Source organism: Mus caroli, chromosome 8 (genome assembly GCF_900094665.2).
Source record: "Mus caroli chromosome 8, CAROLI_EIJ_v1.1, whole genome shotgun sequence".
NCBI lineage: Eukaryota > Metazoa > Chordata > Mammalia > Rodentia > Muridae > Mus > Mus caroli.
The window spans coordinates 7,232,027-7,257,168 of record NC_034577.1 but is presented as its reverse complement, the minus strand read 5'-3'; the positions used below and the strand labels follow the sequence as shown (position 1 = coordinate 7,257,168).

Genomic DNA, 25,142 nt, shown 5'->3' with positions numbered 1-25,142 from the left:
CCAGCAGTCCCAAAATCCTGCGGCGGGGGTCGTGGGTAGCTGGCGGGTGTCAGGCAACCCTGCGCTCCAGCTACCCCGGCGCTGATCCGGCCAGATGAGGCCTGTGGCCCTACTCAGGCTGGTTTCTGCTTCCCTAACTAATGCAGTCTCAGGTCCCGCCGCATTTATAGTTTGAATCATGGATTTCTGATAAATGCTGTCAGGAACTTGGTTGAATGTGTGTGCACACGCTAAAGGTAACCTAGCAGTTCTCTCCCAGCGTGAATCCAGCAATAGAAGGCAAGATGTTCACTTGCTCTGCATTGGACACACACACACACACACACACACACACACCACTTCGGATGCAGAAATAGTTCTTCAACATATTGATAAGAGAACGGTTTCTTGTGTTGGTCTCAGCTCATAGCTAGACCCTCTGACTCAATCCCCTCTGCTTAATGCGATGGGATGTAATGTGCACATGCATGTACATGTACAATGGGATGTAATGCAATGGGATGTAATGTGCACATGCATGTACATGTACAATGGGATGCCTCTTGACTCACAATCTTGTATTATTTAAATTCTCAAGGTTTGCTTATTCAAGGGGATGAAATACAGAAGGCCCTTGTCAAACTAACAACATTTTACCGTATTCTGGGATGGCACACTTAGCCTTCCTTAGATGGCTCTGCCCACTGTCAGGACACAGCTAAGTCTGGAGGGTACAGGTATAGACCTCACCTCATGACACAGATATGAACCACGTTCTGAAGGGATGGGGGAGGGCCCACTCATTTTTTCTTTTCTTTTCTTTTCTTTTTTTTTTTTTTTCTTCGAGACAGGGTTTCTCTGTGTAGCCCTGGCTGTCCTGGAACACACTCTGTAGACCAGGCTGGCCTCAAACTCAGAAATCCACCTGCCACTGCCTCCCAAATGTTGGGATTACAGGCATGTGCCACCACAGCCCGGCTCACCCATTTTTTCTTAAATTTTCTACTTGTGTTCACTCTTAAGTCACACATCTGAGACAGGCCAGGGCACACTAGCTTGTCCATGACCGATGAAGGCCAATGCTAGAGGAGATACCACATCCAGGGCCCCCAGCTACTGGGCTTAGCACAGACTCTAGGTTCCTGCCAAGCATCTTCCCTGCTCTGCAGGATGGCAGCCAGGCTTGCTTAGCTCATCATCCACAAAGACATCAGAAATAGAACACGGGCAACATTGACCCCTTTTCTGGATGCTGTATTCATTAGCTGGAACTGATCGCTGTGAGCTTCAGTGTGAGGACCACTTGTTCTTCACCCCCTGGGCCCCTCCATGGTTTTGTTTATTCAGTTCCAAGAATAACTGGGCATGTGTGGAATTGGCTGATTTTTCTCTCAGTGTTTAAAATCATCCATTCAGAGCTAATCTTTAAAGGACACAAGGGGAAACAAGGGAATGAGCATTTCAAGTTTCTTTAACATGTCTTTCTTGGTCCAGAAAGAGGAAAAAATGTACAGCTTTAGAACTTCCAGAAAGTTCTATTTCCAAAAGCCCCCAGTGTTTTAAGTGTGCAAAGAAGGATGGTGTGCCAATGTTAGTCTCTGCTCTGGAGTCTTCACTCATTAAGCAGAATGTCCTGGTAGCACTTATTTAACTTCTCTGTGCTTCCGTTTCTTTTTGTCTCGAAGGAAACACTCTGTACTGTTTCCAGGCTGTTGTCAGCTGTAGAGATGCCATGTTGGATGCTGTTAGGGATGGGGAGAGCAAAGTGCCTCTTACATCAGCATGGCTGCCTCGGGTCTTGTGAAATGCTGCTCCCTTTGCGTGGCAGCTTGGATCTCTCTCTCTCTCTCTCTCTCTCTCTCTCTCTCTCTCTCTCTCTCTCTCTCATATGTGTGTCTGTCTGTCTGTCCCTCTCCCTTTATTTATTCCTAGACAGAAAGTACATTGACTTGAGAAGTAAGGACTGAAGATTTGGGTTATGCCTACCTCCACTAGATCTCAGCTCTCACTTTCGTCTAAAACACCATCTGTTTGTGGATAATCCCCAATCTCTGCCTGTAACACGGCATCTCCCGAGAAGTGCCGACTACAGGCCTGCTTGCCAGCTCTGTATTTCCAAATGGCTCTTACTAGACACCCAGGCTTGCTAGGCCAAACCCATCTCCCTGGGGCTGGATTTCATGAAATTCTTCCTGTCTCAGTTGGTAGCATTGCAGTTCCTTGCATTTGGTCCTGGAACTTGTCTTGGCTCCTCTTTCCCTAGTAGCTCTCATTGGTTTTTTTTCCACAATAAAACTTTCAAATGACACCCTTTCCTCACTGCAACTCCTGAATCTACTTGAACCAAATTCAGGGTATTCTTCTCTATCTAGTTATGAAGTTGAAATAACTATGAAGAGCCTTTTCCTGCCTGGTAACCAAGGGATTGGCAAGTCGCCTTGGAGAGTGCCTGTGGAATTACTGAAGGTCAGAACAGTGTTTTCCATGAATCGACAGATTCCTGGTCTCTCAGGGTTACACACAACATCCATTGCAATCAGATAGACTTGGAAGAATCTAGATGCGTGTCCCTTGTGAGCACAGACAATACGTAGAATGTGGGGAAAGCCAGCTGTCTCTGCACAGAAGACAGCAGTGTGGTACCATGGAGTGAGTCAAGCAGCATGGACCAGGAAAACAGGGTCCAGGACATAGCACAACATGGGTGTCTTCACACTGAAATCCTGAATCTCTCAAGGATGCACTTTAGGCAAGGATAGTCAACAAACACATCTGTCCTGTCCGAGCTTCGGGTCAGAAAAGACTGGGCCACTGAAAATACCACAGCAAAATGAAGAGAAGGATTCTGGAGGAGTGAGTGCAGCTGCCAAGGTTGCCGACTTACCTGGCCTTGCCCCGTGCTGCTCTAGGGGAAGGCAGGAGGGAAGACTAAGTCAGAGAAGGACAGAGATGGTCATGGTGCAGTCTCAGTCTCACACAGCCCATTCTACCCAGCACTAACTATGCCTCCATCCTTCTTGGAAAACTCAGTGACACATGTTAGAGAATCGTATTGTGAAGACTGCCTTCCACCAAGAGGTACACCTTGATGGGAGCTCCTTCCTGATTGAAGGAAAGACCTGACCTCCTTCCAAATGTCCTCACACTCAAGTGTTATTTAATTGGAAGGAAGAGATCCAACTTCATGAAGTGTTATTTTAAATGTCTTGTGCACATACATGTGCTCACACAAGCATGCAGAGATATACATACTTTAATACACACATACATGCACACAGATGATCACACATGTAGTAGATGCACAAATGTGCATGTATGTATTTCATACAAGCATATATGCATACACAGATGCTCCTACAAGCATGTATGCACATGCACAGATGCTCACACAAACATGTACATATGCTCATACAACATGCATGTTAACACGCAGATGATCAGATAACCATTCATATACACACACGTGTGCTCATGCAATCATGAGTGAGTATACACAGGTGTTCATGCAAGCATACATGTGCACATAAAACACATATGCATACAGTATATATGCATTCACATACTGAAGATGCTTTTAAGGGTAGAAAAAATATAGATAGTAAGAAATCAGACCTGGGTGAAGGCAGGCACTGAAGCCAATGTGCTGTATGCAGAGACCAAAGCTCCCAATGGCCTCCAGTAAAGGTTCAATGTGAATTTTAGCTTGACTGGGCATGGGATCAACTAAGAGAGAGACATGTCTGTGGGAAGATCCGTGAAGGTGATTGCAATAACAGCTGAGGCAGCAATGCATCCATGCATTCATGGATGCATACACAACATACATACACAACATACATACATACATACATGCATGCATACATACACAACATACATACATACAGGCATACATGTATGCATACACAACATATATACACACATGCATACAGGTACAACATACATACATACAGGCATACATATATGCATACACAACATATATACACACATGCATACAGGTACAGCATACTTACATACATGCATGCATGCATGCATACATACACATCATAATACATACATACATGCATATATGCATGCATACATACACAATATACATACATATATGCATATATACATGCATACATTCATATCCCACAGAGAAGCCTAATGCCTGTCTGCCTTTGCTGCCTGCTGGTGAGTGCATAGATCCTGCTGCTGCCGCTGCCACTGCTGCCACCGCCATTGCTGTCACCTTTCACTGCTATCAGAAGCCAGGTTCTTAGTCCTTCCAGGGTGGACTGAGTCCCAGAGGCTTTCCAGCAGTCTTTGGGCATACAGTGACAGGCTGGAACTGCTGCTAAGGTTTCTGGCCTCATGAGTGCAGCAGGTACCAGATTCTCAAACCTCTCACCATTCCCGTGGGCACTGTTGAACTCTTAGGCCCATACTGTGTGAGCCAATATAGCAAACTTATTGTACAACACCTTCATTCTTTCCATTATTTTCCTCTAGAGAACCCTGATTTATTCAGTCTTATTGGTGTGGCATTAATATGGCCACCAAAGGAACAAGAGACAGAACTTTTGGTCAGCTTGCTGATCTGCAGAGGAATTCAGACTTTCTGAATAAAGCTAGAACGTCTGAAGGAAGAGGAGCCTCAGAAACACAGGCTGCCTGCATGCAAGGGAGTGGAGGGAACACCTCTCCTACAGTCTTCTTTCCAACTGCAGTCATTACAATCTCCCAACAACAAGGCGTGGAAAGCTTGGTGTGGTGTGTGTTAGGGTGGGGCTCAGTGGGTGCCACCCTGTGCTCCAGGATCATCCGAGTAAGGCACTGCGTATGGCAGTTCTTAGAAGCTAGACTGGTACATTTTGTATAACCCCCCTCTGCTTGACCAGTCTCAATCATGTTGAGGAACAAGAACGATCTGTGAAATCTGGCCAAATATCAGTATGTATGTGCACATGTGCACACGTGCATCCACCCACCGCTGGGATGCACCAGGGAAAGCAGTTACTCACTGAAAGTGGGAAGCGGAAGCAATGGTGATTTATTTCTATTCTCAAAGACTTGAGACACCATAAAGAGCAGCATAAAAATGGCCAAGGAAATGGAGACAGTATGAGGAGAGAGAAGAGCAAGACAGACTGACAGAGCATTTCAGAACTGATTAAAATAAACGAGGCCAAACATACCCATGGAAGGAAGTAGAGTGTTGCCATTAAAGGAGCAAGCAAAACAAATGTCACTCTAAACTGCTATATGTGGCAAATGACCTCCCATAATCAAGAGTAAAATAGCTGTCCATTTCAAAAGAACAAGAACTGAAGAGATTCATAATCCCCATGTTCTCTCCAAAGGTACTTGGAGGAAAGAAAGTAAAACATCCAGGAGTGGGGTGCGAGCAGCTGATCTAGCCAGCCCTGGCTGCAGCAGGACAATCAAGATGTCAGACTTAATCTACTACTAAGAGTATGAGGTACTACACATTGCCACAGCAGGGCATCCTGTGAGCTGATAGCCTCAGGGCTGCCTTGTACTTGAGAAGACATTGTGTCTGTTGAACTTTAGACTTACCATTCTAATTGGAGACATCAAGCAAATTAGAGAAAACTAAACATGATACAGAGAGCAGAAAGAGAAAAAGCAAGAGTTCAAAGGGAGAAAGTAGGATTGAAATGTGATAGCAATCTTAGTGCACAAACATACCGGATAAAAAAAGATTTCCAGATGGGAATTAAAAAAAAAATCAAATTATATGTCCTGTGCATGAGTTTTGCCTACAGCCTAGTTATGCAGAAATGCTCAGGTAATTAATTGAAAAATGGATGCCAGGCGAAGAACAACCACAGGACGCCAAGCATAGCAATATTAATACCAGAGAAAAGAGCCAAAAGGCAAAAACCACAATTACAGATGAAGAGGGCTATTATGTCTTGATTTAAGTTTAAATTTCCCAGAGGGTTATAAAAAGTCTAAATATTTATGGATGTAATAAAATAGCCAAAGACATTTTAAAAAGTGACAGAATTATATGGAGATATAGGCAAATCCATTAATAGATTGAATCTACTCATATAAGTTGGTTAGAGATTGATAAATCAGACAGGAAATATTTAGTACAGAGAAAAATATTTGAGCCATATAATTAACAAGCCAGGATTCATAGGCATTCGAGGAAAATTCAATAATTTCAGAACCATTATTTTCATTGCTACAAAGACAATTTATGTAAATATCATGCCTGTGTCACAAAAATAAGACTAAGTGAATTTTAAAGAATTAAATTAGAGCAGGTCACATTCTCTGATTACAATGCAGTCAAGTTGTATATCAACAAGAAGATCAAAAGCATTAATGATAAACATCCTTAAAATTGAATGCATTCCAAAGGTTTTTTAACTTCTGCTTCAGATATCAGTCAAAACATAGTTATAAAAGAGATGGCTCATCAGGTAGCACACTTGATGGACAAAGCCTGAATCCCTGGACTCAATCCTAGAAACTCACATAAAGGTGGAAGAAGAGGGTCAACCCTATAAGTTGTCCCATGACCTCCAATCTTGTGCTATCATGCTATTGCTTGCACAACCCCCCTCTCCATAGTAATAGACAAAAATTTAAAAATGAAAACAAATCTAACAATAATGACAATGGCATCTATCAAAACAGACAAGCGCCTATGCACAAGGGAGCATGGGGAGCGAGGAAGCCAGAGCGATTCAGGAGCTTGGCTGCTCATTCATAACAGCTCACTTTCAAGGGAACTCACCAGAGTTCTGAGGGTACACCTCTAGTTGCTTAACTGTCTTCTGCTAGGCTCCACCCCCTAAAAGATCTACCATGGTAATAGTACTAGCATACTAGAAAAGCCAGTGTTGCCTTCCTGGGATAAAGCTCTAACACCATGTAGGCAAATTAACACAGGATGTAAGGAAAGAAATGTAAGCTAAATAGAGCCACTGTGAGTATCCTCACCTCATCTATCATTTCAAGGAAGTCACGGAGGCAAGAGTCCGAGACATCTTGTAGCCCCACATCCATAGTCAAGAGCAGAAAAAGAACTAGTAATCCATGCTGTCTGCTTGCTTCTCAACTAGTCTTCTTCATCATCTTACACAGTGCAGGGTCCAGCCTAGGGAATGATGCCTTCCACTGTGGGCAGGGTCAATTAACCCATGAAGACAATCCACCATAGACCTCCATAGGCCAACCTGATTCAGATTATTCTTTAACTGTGACTCTCTTCAGAGGTGATTCTAGATTGAGATGAAAGCTAAAATAACACAACACGTAAACAGGAACCTCTAAGAACCATGCTCAGTATGTGGTGAAGCTGAGGTGAAAGAACTGACCGTGGAGTGCCTTTGGGACAGACAGAGTGGAGATTTGTGGAGGCAAACACTAAGCTGGAACATTTAGAAGCGTGGTTTGATGCTGTCTGTGTGTAGGTGGAATGAAATCCCACCTACTGTAGATGTTTATAAGCTGTATGTTATGACAGACAACAGACAGTGGGATTTAACTTTGAGGAGCCTCAACGCAGAAGTCAAATGAAGTATATTAGTTATGCTTCCACTGTTGTGATAAAATGTGAAGGGTGTGGAGGTCAACCTCGTAAAGTAAAGAGTGGGATGGAGAGTAAGGAGTAACAGGTTCCCGTGAGTACTCCTGACAGTCCTGATAGGCTGTGCATGGTATTCGATCTAAGATGGCTCCCAGAACATGGGTGAGGTAGCAAAAAGAACCAAGGTGAGGGCAGCAGCTGCTTCCCTGCTTCATGGAAGTCCTAACACATGACAATGTTCCTCCCACCCAAGCCCCTACCCCCTCTGCTCCTTCTGATTGACCTCACCAGGCAGGGCTTTCATTGGGGCACAGTGATGGTGTGCTGAGATATGATTGGCCGAGGATTTAGGAGGTTGGGATTGGCTCGAATGCAGAATAAAAACTCATGTGTTGCACAGTAAATGTAGATCTACAGCCTGATGTGGTCTCCAGAGTCTGATTTCTGGAATTGGTCATGTGACTCCCTTCTCATACCCGCTCACCTTATTCCTACAGTAACACAACCAGTTTGTGATATGACCCAAGCAACTTGTAGAAGAAAGAGTTTATTTGACTTCTGGTTCAGGAGGAATAAGAGTTCATCACAGCAGGGATGTGTGGCAGCAGACAGCAGACAGGAGGCAGCAGGCATAGTGGATGGTGGGGAAAGAGCAAGCTGAGAGCTCACACCCTCACCTGTTTTCTAGAATCAGGAGAGGAGGGACTTGAGTGACATTAGTGAGTGGGGTTGTTCAGAAACCAATGAGTTGGGAAATGGTGTAAAGAAACTTAGGCAAGAGAAAGGCCAGCCTGACTTCCTAATTCCTATGTGTACTATGACACCTCTGGCTGTTTCCCACCTGATCTGCCTGTACACTCAGCATTGCAAGAACACAGAGAGGGACCTAGTCATAATTCAGATGCTGCTGCTACTGTTACTACTGCTACTACTAGTGCTTCTTCTTCTTCTTCTTCTTCTTCTTCTTCTTCTTCTTCTTCTTCTTCTTCTTCTTCTTCTTCTTCTTCTTCTTCTTCTTCTCCTCCTCCTTCTCCTCCTCCTTCTCCTTCTCCTCCTCCTCCTCCTCCTCCTCCTCCTCCTTACTTATCCATCTCTGTCTCCTTCTCCTCCTCCTCCTCCTCCTTTTCTTCCTCTTCTCCTTCTCCTCTATCCTCTCCTCTCCTCCCCCTACTCCTTCTTTAATTCTGGAAGAGACTTGACAGAGGAAATTATGTTATTGAGCATATAGTGACCAACCCTGAACTTCTGAAGGTACCTGGAGTCCATAATTAGAGTCTGCCCCTCAAGCTGGCCCCTGTGGTCCATCCCGAAGCCCATCCTCTATTCAGGATGTTTTCCACATTGGCTTTAAAAATCACAAAGAGTCACCTCATTATTTCACAGTTTGTTCCATCCGCCATAGTCAGGGGTGGGTATCCAGATCTTCTACCCACCCACCACCTTGAGGTGCTGTCATTTCTAAGTAGGCTCCTTACCTAACAGTTTTCTCTTGCTGTTCTTCTTCAGGCTATAACCATAATGGACTAGAACTCTCAGGGATTTGGGGACATACCAATGCCTACAAGTTTGTCTTTCCAAATCTGTGTTGGTGTTCCCCTAGGAGTTGGTTCAAGGCTCACACCACAAAGCACTGTCTTGTGTGTTAAGCTTGTCAGAGGTTTTGCTTATTCAAAGAAGGTGTATTTGTCTTGGGAAGATGCCTCAGAAATCAAGAGCACTGATTGCTCTTCCAGAGGACCTGGGCTCAGTTCTCAGTATCTACATGGTGGCTTACATTGTCTGTAACTCCTATTCAGTGGGACCTGATGCCCTCTTCTCTGAGGACATGAGGCTAAAAAAAAAAAAGCATGCAACAACAACAACAACATGTCTAAGAAGAAGGCATATTTCAGAGCATTTCACCCAGGAGTTGAGAAGAAGATGCTTGCTGACCTAGTTTCCCACTCCCTGTTGCTGTGATAAAGCATCCAAACCAACAGCAACTTAGGGGATGAAAAGGGGCTTTTTGATCTATTTATTTGGCTGGATTACAGTCCATCGCTGCAGGGAAGATACAGTCAGGCTACAGTCATACCACATCCATGCTCAAGAGGGAGAGAAATGAGCACACCCACACTGCCTGCCTGTTGTTTCCTTCCACTTAGCTATTCTTCTCCTGTCTTATATAGTTCGGGACAATCGTTCTATGTGAGTTAAGAATGAAGACAGTCCACCACAGTCTACCCACAGGACACCTGGATCTAGGTAAGCCCTCACTTGAGGTTCTCCTCTCAGACAATCCTAATCTGTGGCAGGTTGACATTCAGAATTAATCATCAAGGATGCGTCTTGCTAGCAAGGATGCATATTTACTGGTAAGCAAGTATGTCACCTCCCTTGCATTACAGAGTCTGCCCTTTGTACCCTGTCACCAGGACCAGCTTAGAGCCATTTCTCTCTTTCCCCAGTAACTCTGCCTGGGACTGTTCTTTGAGAGAGATCATGGAGACTATGATCAACACCCCAAGATGGAGTCTACATTCTTAGAAACAAAGACAGATGAGGTAAAACTACTTAGCTATAAGCTACTTGGTAATTTAGATTTTTCCCCCCTCATTTCCTCATGTCTCTGATGCTCTGGGCCAGACCATCATTTAAAAAAAAGAAAAGGTAAAAGAGTTGGCAAGCACATTCAACAATCCATATGTAAATTGTTCATAATTTGATTATTTTTACTGGTTCTATTAATCAGAAGGGTAATTAAATGCAAATGTAAGCATTTTAAGGCCTCAAAATTTATGCAGAAAAATCTGAGTAGAACTCTAAGAATATGTATGTATATGTGATATATAAATTATAATTGAAAGGCCTTTCCAAGAACATTTGCTTAATAAATAGAAACGAGAATGGAAATTTTTGCAATGCTAATTACCGTGCTACTTCTCTCTCCAAGGCTTGCAAGATGCCATGAGACATGTTACAGGTACCCAGTTGGAAGAGACACAATTTCTAATGTCTATTTCATGGGAAAAAAAGAAGATTAAAGAAACTCCATGTTATTGGGGGAAGAAAGGGCTTCCAAGAACCCCGTGATTATTAGCAAATGTCTGTGCAGCAATGAGGCGGAACCACTGCACTCAGAGGCATCAGGGAGTGTTGGAGTCCAAGTCTGGGACAGGAGTTGGATTTACTCCATGCGTCAGTTTAAAAATAGGAGATGGAGAGGGACTTTTTCAGCCAAGACCACCTCAGCTACCCTGCCATTGAGGAAGATAGTGTGGTGGATGAGGTTAACAAAGGTCTCATGCCATGTTCTGTCACCAGCTGGTCTCAGGTTGGCTTTGGGGGTGTAGATAGGTCAGACTGGACCTCAAGGGTCCCCTTTGGTATCTATCATCCTGTGAATATTTTGCCCTTTCAGGACTATGTAGGTGCCTGAATGTCTGTTCCCAGCCATTTGTGTTGCTAGGCAAAGGCTGATTTCTACAGTCAGTGATTCATAAACTAAGAAAACACCAGAGGTTCAAAGCCAGCAACAAAACCTAAAGTCCCTGAAAAATACTGAATGTTCCCCAGAAGGCGAATGAAGAGTCCTGCCTGATCAAAATCTCTGTCCTATATTGTAGTCCCCTTCCCATTATTATCTGCACACAATGAAGAACATGTAGTTGTACCAGTGGGTTCTTTCTGATTGGCAATAAGAACCATGAAAAAAAATTACCAAGGCATGGTGACACTGGCCATTAGCCACAGTGCTGTTTGTCCCTCAACTTCTGGGTAGGTCTCCAGTGGGAAAGGACGTCAGTTGTGCATATTGGGAAACACTGTGGAAAACAACTGTGTTCTTTCCTGGACTCTGCAATGTAAGTCAGGTGCCACTCAAGAATATGGTCCTGGGTCTAGGTGTGAAAAAGCAGTGTGTAAGCTGTGGGGGTGCATCTGCGTAGCTTATAAATAGTTATAAGCTTATAGCCAGATCAGTGAATCCAACTGTGACCACCACTTGCTTTCAACAGTAGTAGAGAGATCAAATTCTTTTAAAATGGAAAAGACAAAGACAGGAAGAGGGGCTCTCTGGGCACATGACTTAATTGGTATAGCTATATGGATTACCTGCCTAACCTAGTGGAATTGTGGGAACATTTGGCTTGCCTATGTCCTGCTGGAGCAGATCACCAGGCATGCATTTGGTTCTTCGGGGCTCTGATTGGCGGCCTGCAGAAGCCACGCTTGGGGGTGGGGCTGTGGAAGAAACCTGGACTCTTGCTTTTATCTCTGCCTCCTTGTGCACCGTGCATCCGGTGAGACCCCAGCACACTGTTCTGGGTGACTCTGTTGGGTAATGTGTGCCTGGCTTCCCCATGATCTTTTTAGCGACTGGATTCCTTGTCAGGGTGTCCTCATCCCCTCACATCCATGGGATGCTATGAATTCTCACAAGGGCAGTGGGATCCAGAGCAATCATTCCTTCCCTAAGCATAACATTCCTTTTTTGAATACTCTGTCTTCAAGAACGTGGAGCCATAACCCAGTGGGACCCCACATGGAGGCTGTAGATTAAGCAAAACACATCATAAACGGGTTAAGCAGTCTCCTTCCTCAGATGGTCATGGTGCATCGGTTGCTTTTCCAGTCACAAGTTCCCGGTGCTCTTGCTGGAGGTGGATTTGACTGTTCTCCAGGCCTTGGATCTATTGCTCCCTCACTGGAGTCCCATCTGGAGGATCCCCGCTTCTGTGGTGCCTGGATCTAACCTTGAGTTCTGCATCTCTGTTCATGAATTTTCCTGACAGCATTAGGGCCACTCCATGCTCAGTCCTCAGTACTTTCTTGATATCTGTTCATTGCCTTGTGGACAGGCTATGAGATGTCAGTGAAGCTAAAGTCTGAGGACCTGATGGACGTTGTTTGAATGTGCTTGTGCCTCCCACGGGGCTTGGTTTGCATACTTGGTCTCTAGCTAGTAGCACTGTTATAGATCATAAGACCTTTAGGAGATGGAGCCTTACTGGAAAAATGAGTCACAAGGGGTGGGCCTTGAGGTTTTCCAGTTTGGCCATACTGTGTATACAGTATGATCAGCACCATCAAGTTCCTGCTCCATGCCCTTCCCATCCATAGTGGGTACATCTCTAAAGCACAAGCCTGTCTTAAGTTGATTCTGTCTGGCATTTTGTCACAGTGATGGGTCCTTGTACAGCTTTCTTCTCTATGGGTGGCGGAGTGTGTAGTATGTGTGGGTGGGTGGGTGGGTGTCGTAACTCCTAATAAAATTGCTTCATTTGTCACTGCTCCAACCATTGCCAGTCACCCATGAACTGAGACTCTGAGACTCAGCAGTGACTCTTGAGTATCAGGCCAGGACTTCCTGGCTGATGTTCAGGAACACACAAATTCTTTCTGTAATGCTCATTCTCGAGCCTCAAAAGTTCCAGTAGCACACACTGCTGACCCCCAGGCATTCTGCACACACTGCTGACCCTCAGGGGTTCTGCACCCACGATTTCCCCAGCTTATCCCAACTTCTTCATAACACGAAAATCAAGATTCTCAGTGTCTCTGCAGCTAATTGTGGGCTTGTATAATGAGTGTCCCAAAGCTTGAGAAATCCAAGATATTGGTGTCCTGTGGTAAAGGGAAAAGTCCTTTTTAAGGTTGCTGGGACTGTGTTTCCACATTTTTGTGTCTTTCATTGCTGACTTCTGTTTAAAGGCTCTGTGGGCAGCACTGCTGTCTGATGCTCTTTGCATGAATATGTGTGTGAGATAAACTTCATTTGGACTGTGTTTGGCTACAGGCTCGGAGCTACTGAGTCAATGTTACATGAACCAGACATCTTTAAGCAGAAGCCCATGTGAGACAAAGTTACATATTGATCAGTTGACAAATCATGTCACACAGAGACTCCTGGACTCTGATCCCCAAGGTCACTCCAGCATAAGCACCTTGGTATTCACTGGCTCATCAGAAATCATGATGTCAGAATATGATAGGGGAGACAGCAAGAACCCACATCATTTCAGCACCACATCATGTCGGAAGCTCACATACCTCTTTTCATGTCTGTGTGTCATGTTCTCGGATGAAAATGAGTTTGAATGAGACAAGACCAATTCCTCCCAGTGAAGGTTAAAAGTAGACTCACACGCTTGCATTCAGACAGCACTCTTGCAAGGATCTCATGTGGGGATCTGGGGTGTTCCATCTAAGACCACAGATGCACAAACACAAACATTCTTCATGTTGTTTTGATGAGTGTTTTTCCATAGTGCTGAGAGTATCCAAGACAATTCCAGGACAGTTTGCAGCTATGGCAATTCTGTATCTGTCTAAAGCTTTGCAGGCAACAGGTGTCCCTGACAAACGTGGAACAGGTGACTCCCAAAAGCTGTACTGTTTTAGAGCATATCCTGGGGCAGGGTGAATTCCTTCTTGCTAATCAACTGGCTATTAAACTCACATCTGCTATTTCAATTCTCTATGCCATAGATCATCCGGATATAAAATAAGCCGTTTCATAACTCAGCCCCTTATACCTTAGGAGAGGTGTGAAAAAATTAATTGTGGGAACCTCACTTCACTCACTGCCATGGCTAGCATGGGGGATTGTGTAGAACTGATGCCTTCCCACCCCGTGACCCCCACCCCCTACCAGACACCACAGTCCATTCAAGCTCGTGTTCTGGTATTAGCCTGACTATCACACTGTCTCTTATGACCACATCATGACTTCATGAAGCAATTTCAGGGAAACTAAGACCAACCATGCGGGTGCGTGGATTTAATTGTACTCTTACATATTAATTTTCTTTTTACCACTTATGGGACCACACAGTGTAAGATAAATGAGAGTCCAAGGCTTCCTCAGCAGGGACTGTAGTTATGGACGTGTGTCTCTGCTTGTTCCATACATATTAAATAGTTGCATAGGGGCTGCATTCAGATGAGGACACTCGTGCCAGGCAAATACTGACAGCACCGGTTGTTGTGGGGTGTGTCTCCTATGTGTCCTCTGTCTTTACCCTGCATGAATAAAGACAAGTTGGGGAGCTCATAGGTTGAGACTTCTATTTATGAGGTGAGCAGGCACTGCTAACAGGACACTAATACCCTCTTGGCGGCACACTAGTCTTATGATGGCGTTTAATATTTGCGGTTAACATTGAGTTGGCTGTTTCTTCACAGACATAGCACTTTGCCCATCAGCTTTTGAGCTACGTTCTGTGGATCTGCTTCTAGTGAAGAGCCAGCAGTGGGAAATAAAATGTCTTTTAACTCCTCGTCATCAGATCAAGACCTACAATTTCTCCTGGAACTCATAAACAGGGCAGCCAGTATCCATTCTCCGTCTGTGTCGGTGATGAGACGTTCCCTTCATCACCTGGCCTAGTCCAGAAATATTTCTAGAAACACAACTTCTGTGAAATCCAGGTTGTCAGCACGAGGAGAGAGCTGGCAGAACACAGGGTTCCGTTGCTAAGCGATTCCTGGCAAGCAGCACGTGTGCATGATGGTGGTTGGTGGCACTATTGGGAGAGGAGAGATTTCCAAATGGCTGGAAATGCAGTTTCAGGCTGACAAGGGGAAGCCAGAGCAGGGCTTCAGCCAGAGGACCTGCCTACGCTGTTTCAGCTCTGGTCCATGTGAGCAGTCATCTGGGTTAGGAATGATGTGTTCAGACCAAGTAGTGTGCGTCTCTGTCCAGTCCTGCTTCCTACTGAAAGGGAGTGTAAGGATCTGGGTTTTCCTCGGGTTTCAGAGCACCACACAGTGGTAGGCACAGCCTGGGTCAGCGGCAGCTTGTAGGGTTCTGAGTACAAAGAAGACAAGGTAAATAAGCTGTCATGCGCCTCTTCCACCTCCAGAGAGGTCGGAGATGTCCAGGGAGCTTGTGACATTTGTGGTCAATCCCACTCACCCGAGGAGCTGAAATGAACTTTAAAATCAGGGGGCCACATGTCTTTCTACCAATGAGGAGAAAGAGCCTAGGGCTTAAATAGGTAGGACAGCATTGCAAGATAATTTATGATCCACTTTACTCCCAGCGAATATTTTAGTATATAGACAAAATACAGACATGGACCATGGAGCACATGAGGCCTCTGTAACACCAGTGGCAGCTGCCTGCATGAATCAGTCAGGCTGAATGAGGAGAGGAAGACAGAGAGGTAGGGCGACTAAACAGCCTGCAGTGGGTAGGGTGTTTTCTCCTCTGCCTCAGCACCCCCTCCTCTCTCCTGTGTGTGTTAATGGACATTTCCCTTGATTTTAATAATATACATTATATTTTTTCTAGGCCAGTTGCTCTCAATGAAGCTTTTGACACATTCTTATGGTATTTTCAGCAGCTCAACCTGACAGAGAGGCCCCTGACATCAACCAGATCTCTGCTTTGACCAACAAACTGCATTTTCTCAGACAACCCCTCCAGGCATTCATCTGTGAACCGCTCACACCATCTCCCACTCCCCAGGACCCTTAGCAGTCAGGAAACAGGGCAGAAGAATCAAGAGATCCGTGGCACTGCTCAGGCAGAGCATTCAGAGCAACTAGGTTTTCTGAAATGGAGAGATCACATAGAGAGAGAACAGAGACCTGACAACCCAGTGATGCTGGACAAGGATGCATGGGCCAGCATCCTCTTGGTTTCTATGGGGACTTCCCAGATTGGCAGAGAGCAATGTCAGGGAGAGCTGCATTGCAAACTCAGTCCTCACAATCAACACTTACATTGTGTTATTGGCAGATAGGAAAAAATAATCCCCAGTGTAGGATGTCTGAAGACTGCAGCTGAGTGTAATGGGGGCTTTTGGTCATGTGAGCTCCCTCTTGGGAGATGTTTTAATGTCAGTGAGTTGAGCCCTACTCTAAAACACCAGTCATAAATTCTGTCAAAGGACAAGCTGTACATCAGCTTCACTTTCTGTGAAAGGCAGAGAATCAAACAGCCTACCTCTCATCTTGCTGTAGCTGTATCCCTGTGTGTGAAGGACTCAGAGGGGTAAAGGTTTCCTCTACAAAATTAGGACAATGATGATAGGTGTGTCCAGAGCTGTTTTGAGAACTCAGGGGCAGTGACATAATGCAGGTCATGTCTTAGAGGTTGAGCAGAAGGCTGGTTTGGATGTTGGTAATGGTTGGCCTCCTTCTAGGGAGGCGTGGTGAGATCTACACGGGCAGAAAGCTTCATCCACACAGAATTCCTGCTTGGATACATTGTTGCCCTCCCTCTCTGAAAGTGTGCTCACATGGATATTTGTATCAGCAAAGTGAGTCTAATTTTAGAAAATATAAACTCACCAAAATCAAGCTCCTGGGCTTTTTGTTCATTGTATAAGTCCCTGGGATCTGTCTCCTGCTGCCCCCTTTGACTATATGTTACCAACTGTGCATCACTCTTTACAACTCAGGAGAGTCTTTTACAATCGGAGTGTTTCTTTTCTCCCACATGGTTTAGTTTCCAAGGCAAAGGGCTAGACAATCAGGTGGACACTATGCTCAGTCCACAAATGGAGTGTTACTATCTAGCTACTCAGACACTCAGGGATGTAAGCAATTGCCCCAAATCACTGGTCTAGGCACTCCCGGCACAGCTGCAAGATGAGAACCTGGTGGTGTCTGCTGATTTAAGATTCTACAGCCAACATTTTCAGAGCTGCCAGAGTTTAAAGGATTTCATAGTAAGCAATTAACATTGTTTCCCATCTTTTACACCAACATCATAAGCCAGAGTTGTCCTGTTTTAAAATACTATTTGTCTAGAATCAAAAAACACTGAAGCATTTTTCAACAGAGTGGGGGATAGAGAAGACCCAAGGCAGTATGAGGGGGAGGAGTGGGTGAAAGGTCGTCCAGATTCTTTTCAGAGCTATTGGCAGCCTGATGCTGCCATTTTCCTACCACAAGAACTACAACTAAAAACAGGCAGCTCCAAACATTACCACCTACAGCCACCTAAACAGACCAATGCAGACAAAACAATTCTTTGATTTAAAAAATAAATACTTAATTTTATTTTGTGTGTGTGTGTGTGTGTGTGTGTGTGTGTATGTGTGTGTGTGTGCGCGCGCACACACACATGATGTCCACAGAGACATGGGAAGGGTTCTGGATGCCCAGCTGCTGCAGTGATGTTGACTAGTTGTGCATCAACTAACTTGGGTACTGACAATAGAACCCGCTCCCTCCCCAAGAATAGCAAGCACTCTTCTTGACTGCTGAACTGCTTCTCTGGGCCCCCAAACAGTGATTTTAAACCGCAGAATGAAAACCAGTCCCTAGATTTTATAATAGAAAAAAAAAAATAAAGATCCCAAAGGGCTGCCCACCGGAACCTGCTGCTCACAACTAAGACAACACCGAAAAGGCAACCACGGCCTTAAACGTGGTAAGAGAGGGACTCAGACCAAGGAAGCGATTGCTGAGCTACCCAAATTAAAAAAGAGCAAAAACTCACTTAACACTGCAGATGGGAAGTACCAGTAAATAGAAGGAAGAAACTCTGTTATCAGAAAAGTTGCTGTTAAAAACGTTTCCCTGGGGAGTGGGGAGTGGGGAGTGGGGAGTGGGGGGAATGTAAAAACAGACTGAAAGCAAATGTGATTTCAGGCACCACATACAAGAGAGACCCACATGTCTGGAAGTGGCTAATGGAAGAGAAAAAGTAAAAGCTGTATGAAGTCCAAGATTATTTGATTAAATGCATTCATAAAACATTGAGATCTATACACATAGATGAGCCTAATGCTAATGAAACTGACCTGTTAGTGAGGGCCTTGATGCATATGGATTATCAAAGGAAAAAAGGACCTCATGTTTTGGCCTTTTCCAGTGGTGGTGAAGCACGGTGAGGAACTCATGTTCGTACTTGTAGCTATGCCGTCCAAGGGTTGGCTGCAGTCCGTGCAGGTCTTCAGACACAAGAAGACAGACACAGCTGCGACCCACTGCAAACAAGGAAATGGGCTCATCAAGGTGAATGGACATCCCCTGGAGATGATTGAGCCTCGCACACTGCAGTACAAGTTACTGGAACCTGTTTTGCTTCTGGGTAAGGAGCGGTTTGCTGGTATGGATATCCAGGTCCGTGTGAAGGGTGGTGGTCATGTGGCCCAAATTTATGCCATCTCAAAGGTCCTGGTGGCTTATTACCAAAAATATGTGGATGAAGCCTCTAAGAAGGAGGTCAAATATATCCTCATCCAGTACGATTGGACTCTGCTTGTAGCTGACCCCCATCTCTGCGAATCCAAAAAGTTTGGAAGTCCTGGTGCCTGTGCCCGATACCAGAGATCCTAGGGATAAGCCTGTCTCAAGAATCAGGGTTTACCAAATAAATAAAAATAAATAAATAAATAAATGAAAGCCGGGTGTGGTGGTGCATGCCTTTAATCCCAGCACTTGGGAGGCAGAGGCAGGCAAATTTCTGAGTTCAAGGCCAGCCTGGTCTACAAAGTGAGTTCCAGGACAGCCAGGGCTATACAGAGAAACCCTTTCTCAAATCAACAACAACAACAAAAACAACAACAACAAAAAATCAGGGTTACCTTTGTAGGAAATATCCTAGGATCTTAATGTTCAGAAAGAAAGAAAGAAAGAAAGAAAGAAAGAAAGAAAGGAAGGAAGAAGAAGAAGAAGAAGAAGAAGAAGAAGAAGAAGAAGAAGAAGAAGAAGAAGAAGAAGAAGAAGAAGAAGAAGAAGAAGAAGAAGAAGAAGAAGAAGAAGAAGAAAAGGCCTTTCTGAGTGCAACAGCTTGGAGGGATGTTGGGATCAACCTTATAATTCAGAAAGTAGTGAAAGCTAAGCCCCAAGTTTAAAGATAATTCTGCTATGAACTGTAAACTAAAATCCAGAATGCACAGGTTGAAGTCACATGAATAAGGATGAGACAGTTCTAAATACACTTTCTTATGCAACATGAATGTTTATAAAAATGATGACCACAAAGCAGCCTCATAGTCCACTTTAGCTGACAACGATGACCAGATGTGGAGACTCTGTCTCTATGGATGCTGAAGTGCACACCTGCATCTGCTTAATGACGGTTTTATGAACAAGGAACATGTAGAGACAGCCTAGACGTAAACAATCTGATATCTCAGTACCCAATCCAACACAGCATCATGTTTAAAAGGAGCAGGCCTACTAAAAGTAACTGCCGGCAAGAAGTGTTATAGTCAGAGCCACACAGCTGTTGGGTAAGAGAGAGAAATGAGGGGCATACAACCTGGGGGGGTGGAGATGCAAAATCTAAATAAATTAAGTCATAGCTGTGTATGTAGATTTAACACATTGTAATGATGACAGTGTTAGGGGGAAAGCCGCTTGATCATCTGTGGTGCGTCTGTTGCTTGGAGCTGTTACCTTCAGGGAAAGAAGCTGGTGGAATAAGATTTCCTTCCCTTTTACCAACATCAAAATAAGTTTCACATAGGTAAAAGAAGTAACTCAGTACCACAGCAACAGAGTGACACACACACACACACATGCACATGTGTTCTCTCACACACATGCACACACATATGCACACAAGCTCTCTTTCTCATACTTAAACACACATGCCCCTGCACACACATATCCAAACACACAAATGCACACACACATACACATATGAGAACACACAGAAACACATGCACAAATATACACACTGGAATACTCATCTGCATACACATGTATGTGCACACATACACGCACGCACACACACAGCTCCACACACAGCTTCTGTTAAGACACGATATTACCAAAAATGAAATGCATATAAACAAGCCAAAGTCCTTCTGGGACTGCAGCTCTGTAACGGAGTGCTTGCTTTGCAATTCCCAAGGCTCCTGAGTCATGAAAAGAAAAATCAATAAAAACAGCAACCATAAAACTCATCAGGAAATGACACATTCAGAAAAGTTATCAACAAGAAAACCTTTAGTCCCGTGAGTTCACAAGAGTAGATTGCCTAGCTTCTCAGACTCTTCCCAGGTCTAGGTCTCTAAAGCCTCACTGTGTGATCATCCTTCATGGTTGTACCACCTGGGCAGTTATACCTACTAGGTTTGCCATGGTTTCTAAACCAAAATACTTGCACGGAAATCCTTCCTCTTATAGCACCCAGAATACAGTGGGGATGGATGGAGGAGGCAGCCTGAAGAAATGGCCACCAGGGCTTCTGGAGGGGGATGGCAGAGTCTATGTAAGTTTGGACCTCATCAAATCCCTACATAAAAAACAGAAATTAGCTAAACACTCCAAGCCCTACCAATACCATTTACAGTTACATAAGATAATAAGGTTCCCTCTGAGCGCCAATATATGGTGCTGGAGCATGTCGGCCCCATCCTCAGGAAATGAAGATGCATCAGAAATCGAAAGAGTCAAACCTCAATGAAAATGACCAACAGAAGTGTTCAAACTGTGAAGTCAAAGAGAGAAACAAACACTGAAACTATGATAGATAAAACTTTCTTCCAATCAGAGCTAGATTTGAATCTATGAACTGGAATAGTGTCCCATGAACATGAAAAAAAAAAAAAAACCCAGCCTAAATGAAATCAAGATATATTATAAAAATAGTAAATATAGAAGAAAATAGAATTCCTCCAGCACTTGGCAAAATGTGGCATAATATCTGCTGGGGAAAGTAGGGCGTCACCAGATTCTATTTTTGAGAGTTCACCTGAACTGCAACTTGGGCACGGTTGCTTTAGTGAGAATGTATTTTATTCTTTGAACAAGGGCCTAAGATGTGAATGTACAAATGCATTGCTATAGGAACAACATGTGCTTGTCTGGCCCTAATCTCCTCTAACTCCACCTTCTGTGAGTTCTTGCTCTGCTAAACTGAGGCAGGAGAAGATGCCACTCGGCTAAAAAGTTCAGCCAGAGAATCTCCTAATGTCACTGGCAAAAAAGAAAACTTTGCAAAAGATCCTGGAACTGAAGGTAGAGAGTCTTCGACCTGTGTAGGAAGGAGCAAGCCCCTGCAGGGTTCTCAGGCGGAAGTCATGGGATGTCCCTGCACCGTCCCTGCTAGTGCTGGCCACATAAGACAAACAGTTGTCTTTTGGAACGCGCGCGTCCGCATTAACGGAGAGTAACCACTGGCTGAAGTCTTTTGGCGTGCAGGAAGAGACCTTTGTTCCGCCTCACTTGGCCCCTTTGTTTGAGGCTGTTTCTTGTGATCCCGCCTGAGACAGGTTTCTAAGAGAAGGCGCTGTGTGCTGAGCAAGCGTCTAATCCCTGTAAAATCGGGCCCACTTTGCTTCCCCAGAAAAGATGATCTATCTATTTCTTATGAATTGACCTTTTCAATGCTTGTTGCCTGGCTGATTTTTGGAAATGAATATTTTGTCTCCAGGTGAGCGAAGAAGCTAAAGCCTATTGTATAAACAGCAGCCAGGGAAGGACGAGCTTCTTCCCCATCCCCACCGGTAAAAGTCTCCCAGTTCTCCCCCACACACTCAGCTGGTTACCAACAAAGGAGAAAGCGAGTTTCTCGGAGAGGGAGAGGTGTGAAGTTGAACTGGTGGGTTCATGATCTTCAGCGGGAATCAAGGGTCTGGTTTTGAGCAGCCATGTCCCACTGAGATCTGTTCTCTCAAAGCAAGGTGGCATGACTCCTGTCTGTCCTGCTTTTAAACTCCCGAATGAGCAGAACAATTTTCCCTATGTCTGCAACTGAAACCAACCCTGCTCTTCAGCCTGGGGAATTAATTTTGACTATTTTTTTTTTTTTGCCTTTCTCTGTACTGTTTCCCTATAGCTAGCATTCACCTGTTGTTGATGGAGTTGCATTTAATTTTGTGTATTATACTTATGCAGTGATGTGGTGCAGTCACTGAAGGGCTCTTAGCTCTTTGCCGATGGGACCTCAAGGCCTGTGTTCAGCAAGCAGAAATCAGCCTCACACACTGTAAATCCTGTTCTCTGCTTCTGTTTTCAGGGTCCTCGACTATCAAGTCAGTCAGCCTGTTTGGCTATCTCTCCCTTGATAAGTCAGCAGAAACAGTGGCATCTGGCTCCGACTGTAACTACAGTTATGGGAGATTCTATGCCTCCATCTCTCCACAGCGGTGCATGCAAGCTCTTATTTCTAGGGCATCTTTGTTGTCTCAGCGTGAAGGTCACACCTTTGAGCATGCCTAATCTATTTGGAATTAAGTCTTCAGTTATAATAAAGTGTTCTTGGCACCATGTTGTCTGAGAAACATTGACAAAAATGAATAATCCCAGGCCCAACTTCTCACACCAAGGGGAGAGAAAGTGGCTGCCTCCAGGGCTCGTGCAGCCCAAGGTTCTGTAATAATTCTATATTTGTTGTTAGTGGGAAAGACCACTCCTACTTTGATTTGGCTCACAATAGACAGAGAATGAGCCAGCTCTGTGTGAACAAGCATGGAGTGATGAGCTGTCTGTCTGTCTGTCCATCCACTTCCTTTCCTGGGCTGTTCTTGTTTCACTCTTCTTTCTGTAGTAGATCTTGACCTCTGGAGGGGAAGCAGCCAAGCAGTGAGACCCATGGAATATTACATAGGAAACAGCCAGACTCAACTCGTTTCACAGCCAGGCCAGCTGGAAGTGAGGAGGTGGCAGAGGAGATCCGAGACAACAGTGATGCTGGAGGTGTCAGGGAAAAGAGTATGCAGCAGTGTGAACAAGTGTGTTCACAGTCTCTGTGAGTGTGTGTGCATGGGCATGTGTGTATACATGCATGGATGGATGCATGTGTGCCGTGTGTGTGCATGTATGTGCACATGTGTGTGCATGTGTGTACACGTGTGTGCATGCATGTGTTTGTACATGTGAGTGAGTAGGTGTGTTTGTGTGTGTACATGCATGCTGATGTGTGCATGTGTGTGAGTGTGTGTGTTTGTGTGTGTGTGTGTGTGTACATGCATACTTCAAGGGAGAGGAGAGAGCCCTGTCAGTAGCCATTCAGAACTCTACTGTAGTTTTCTGTAGGTACAGCCTCTGGGGACCATCTGCCAGGTGCCCAAGCTCACATTCCCTTGGAGGAAGTAGGGCTTGGGACAGGGACAGGAGTGAGTGGGAAGGAGACCTCCCCCCAACCCAGAAATTTCATGTTCTTCCAGTTCAAGGGGCTCTGGGGAGAACATGGGATCTGGATTTCCTGACTTCAGCTTTTCTTAAGCACTGAGTAGCATTGAAGGATTTCTCCTAGAAGCAGGTAGGAGGGAGACAGGAAGGATTCGCTTTCACAGCATCTGCAGCTGACACTCCCAGGATAATTTCACCCTTGAATACCTATTACATATAGAGGACTCCTGCTCACCATATCTCTCCGATTCAGAAGTGCGCCTCGTCACCTGGCAAGGGAGGCTCCCCGGCTTCCAGTTACTCTTTTCTCCTCTCTCTGAGGCGTGTGGTTACTGGAAACAGAAACTATGACAGTGGGCTCCCAACCTCTAGGGTCAAGGCCTCCATCCCAGCTGCCAGCACTCCATTCTTTCCCATCATGCAAGAATGGGCTGAGTGGTGTCTTCCTGTGATTTAGATATACCTGCTTCAGTCTGGACATGGTTGGTCCATAGATCACACTCACTGACAGGACAGGACAGCACAGCACAGCACAGCACAGGATAGAATGGAGTAGAAGTCAGCCTGTATCACCTTTGCTATATACAATATTCCTTAATGATGCTTTGGTTCCCAAGATGTGTGTGTGAGTGCACATGTGTGTGCATATGTCTGCACACTTGTGTGAATGTACACGCATGTGCATTTTCCTGTATATTTGCATATGTGTGTATATGGGTCTAAATGCATGTGTGTGAGTGTATATGTATGTGATTATGTCTGTGCGTGTGGGTGTGAATTAACACATGTGTGAATGTTTTTATGTTCATATGTGGGTGGGTTTGAGTATACACACATGTGAATTTATGTGCAGGTTTGTATATAAGTGTACACATGTGTGCATATATCTGCATGCATGTGTACATATGAAAGAGTATGCATGTGTGTATGTAAATTGCATGTGTGTGCAGATATGCATGTGTGGGTTTATCTGCATGCATATGTGTGTACATGTGTGTGTGTGAATGCATGTATACATGTATGTGTGCATTCATACGTGTGTGAGTGAATGTATGTGTATGCGCATATATGTGCATGTGTGCACATGCTCAGTTTATTGCTTCCTTTTGTGATGTTCATTCCTTATCTCTAGCCATAGTCCATGATGTTGGTGATTTTCAATTGTCTTGGTAGATGTTATCACTATTCTCACATACTTGTTCTTCTTCAGTAGGATTAGCCTCTCTGCATCCTAACCCTTGTATACACTAGCTCCTCTGCACACTAGCCCCTCTACACATTAGCCCCTCTGCATCTGCACGCTAGCCTCTCTGCACACTAGCTCCTCTGCACACTAGCTGCTCTGAATCTGCACACTAGCCTCTCTGCATCTGCACACTAGCCCCTCTGTACACTAGCCTCTCTGCACACCAGCCCCTCTGCACACTAGCCCCTCTGCACACTAGCCCCTCTGCACACTAGCCCCTCTGCACACTAGCTCCTCTGCACACTAGCCTCTCTGCACACTAGCCTCTCTGCACACTAGCCCCTCTGCACACTAGCCTCTCTGCACACTAGCCCCTCTGCACACTAGCCTCTCTGCACACTAGCC

The 25,142-nt window shown here is 44.8% G+C and overlaps 1 protein-coding gene across 2 annotated transcripts; it reads left to right on the top strand.

Moving 5' to 3' along the window:
* The first annotated feature begins 18,355 nt into the window (after positions 1 to 18,355).
* On the top strand, positions 18,356 to 18,802 carry LOC110300643 (40S ribosomal protein S16-like). Of its 2 annotated transcripts, XM_021170897.1 has the most exons (2): positions 18,380 to 18,478; positions 18,530 to 18,802. In XM_021170897.1, exons 1-2 carry the CDS (start codon positions 18,380 to 18,382, stop codon positions 18,800 to 18,802), a joined length of 372 nt encoding a protein of 123 aa, XP_021026556.1. The 2 variants fall into 2 exon arrangements, with proteins under 2 accessions (XP_021026558.1, XP_021026556.1); XM_021170899.1 differs by having other exon boundaries at positions 18,356 to 18,802.
* Positions 18,803 to 25,142: the final 6,340 nt, after the last annotated feature.

Excerpts from the sequence above, each read along its gene's own strand:
- LOC110300643 (XM_021170899.1), top strand. The coding sequence starts at position 18,362 with ATGTTCGTACTTGTAGCTATGCCGTCCAAGGGTTGGCTGCAGTCCGTG.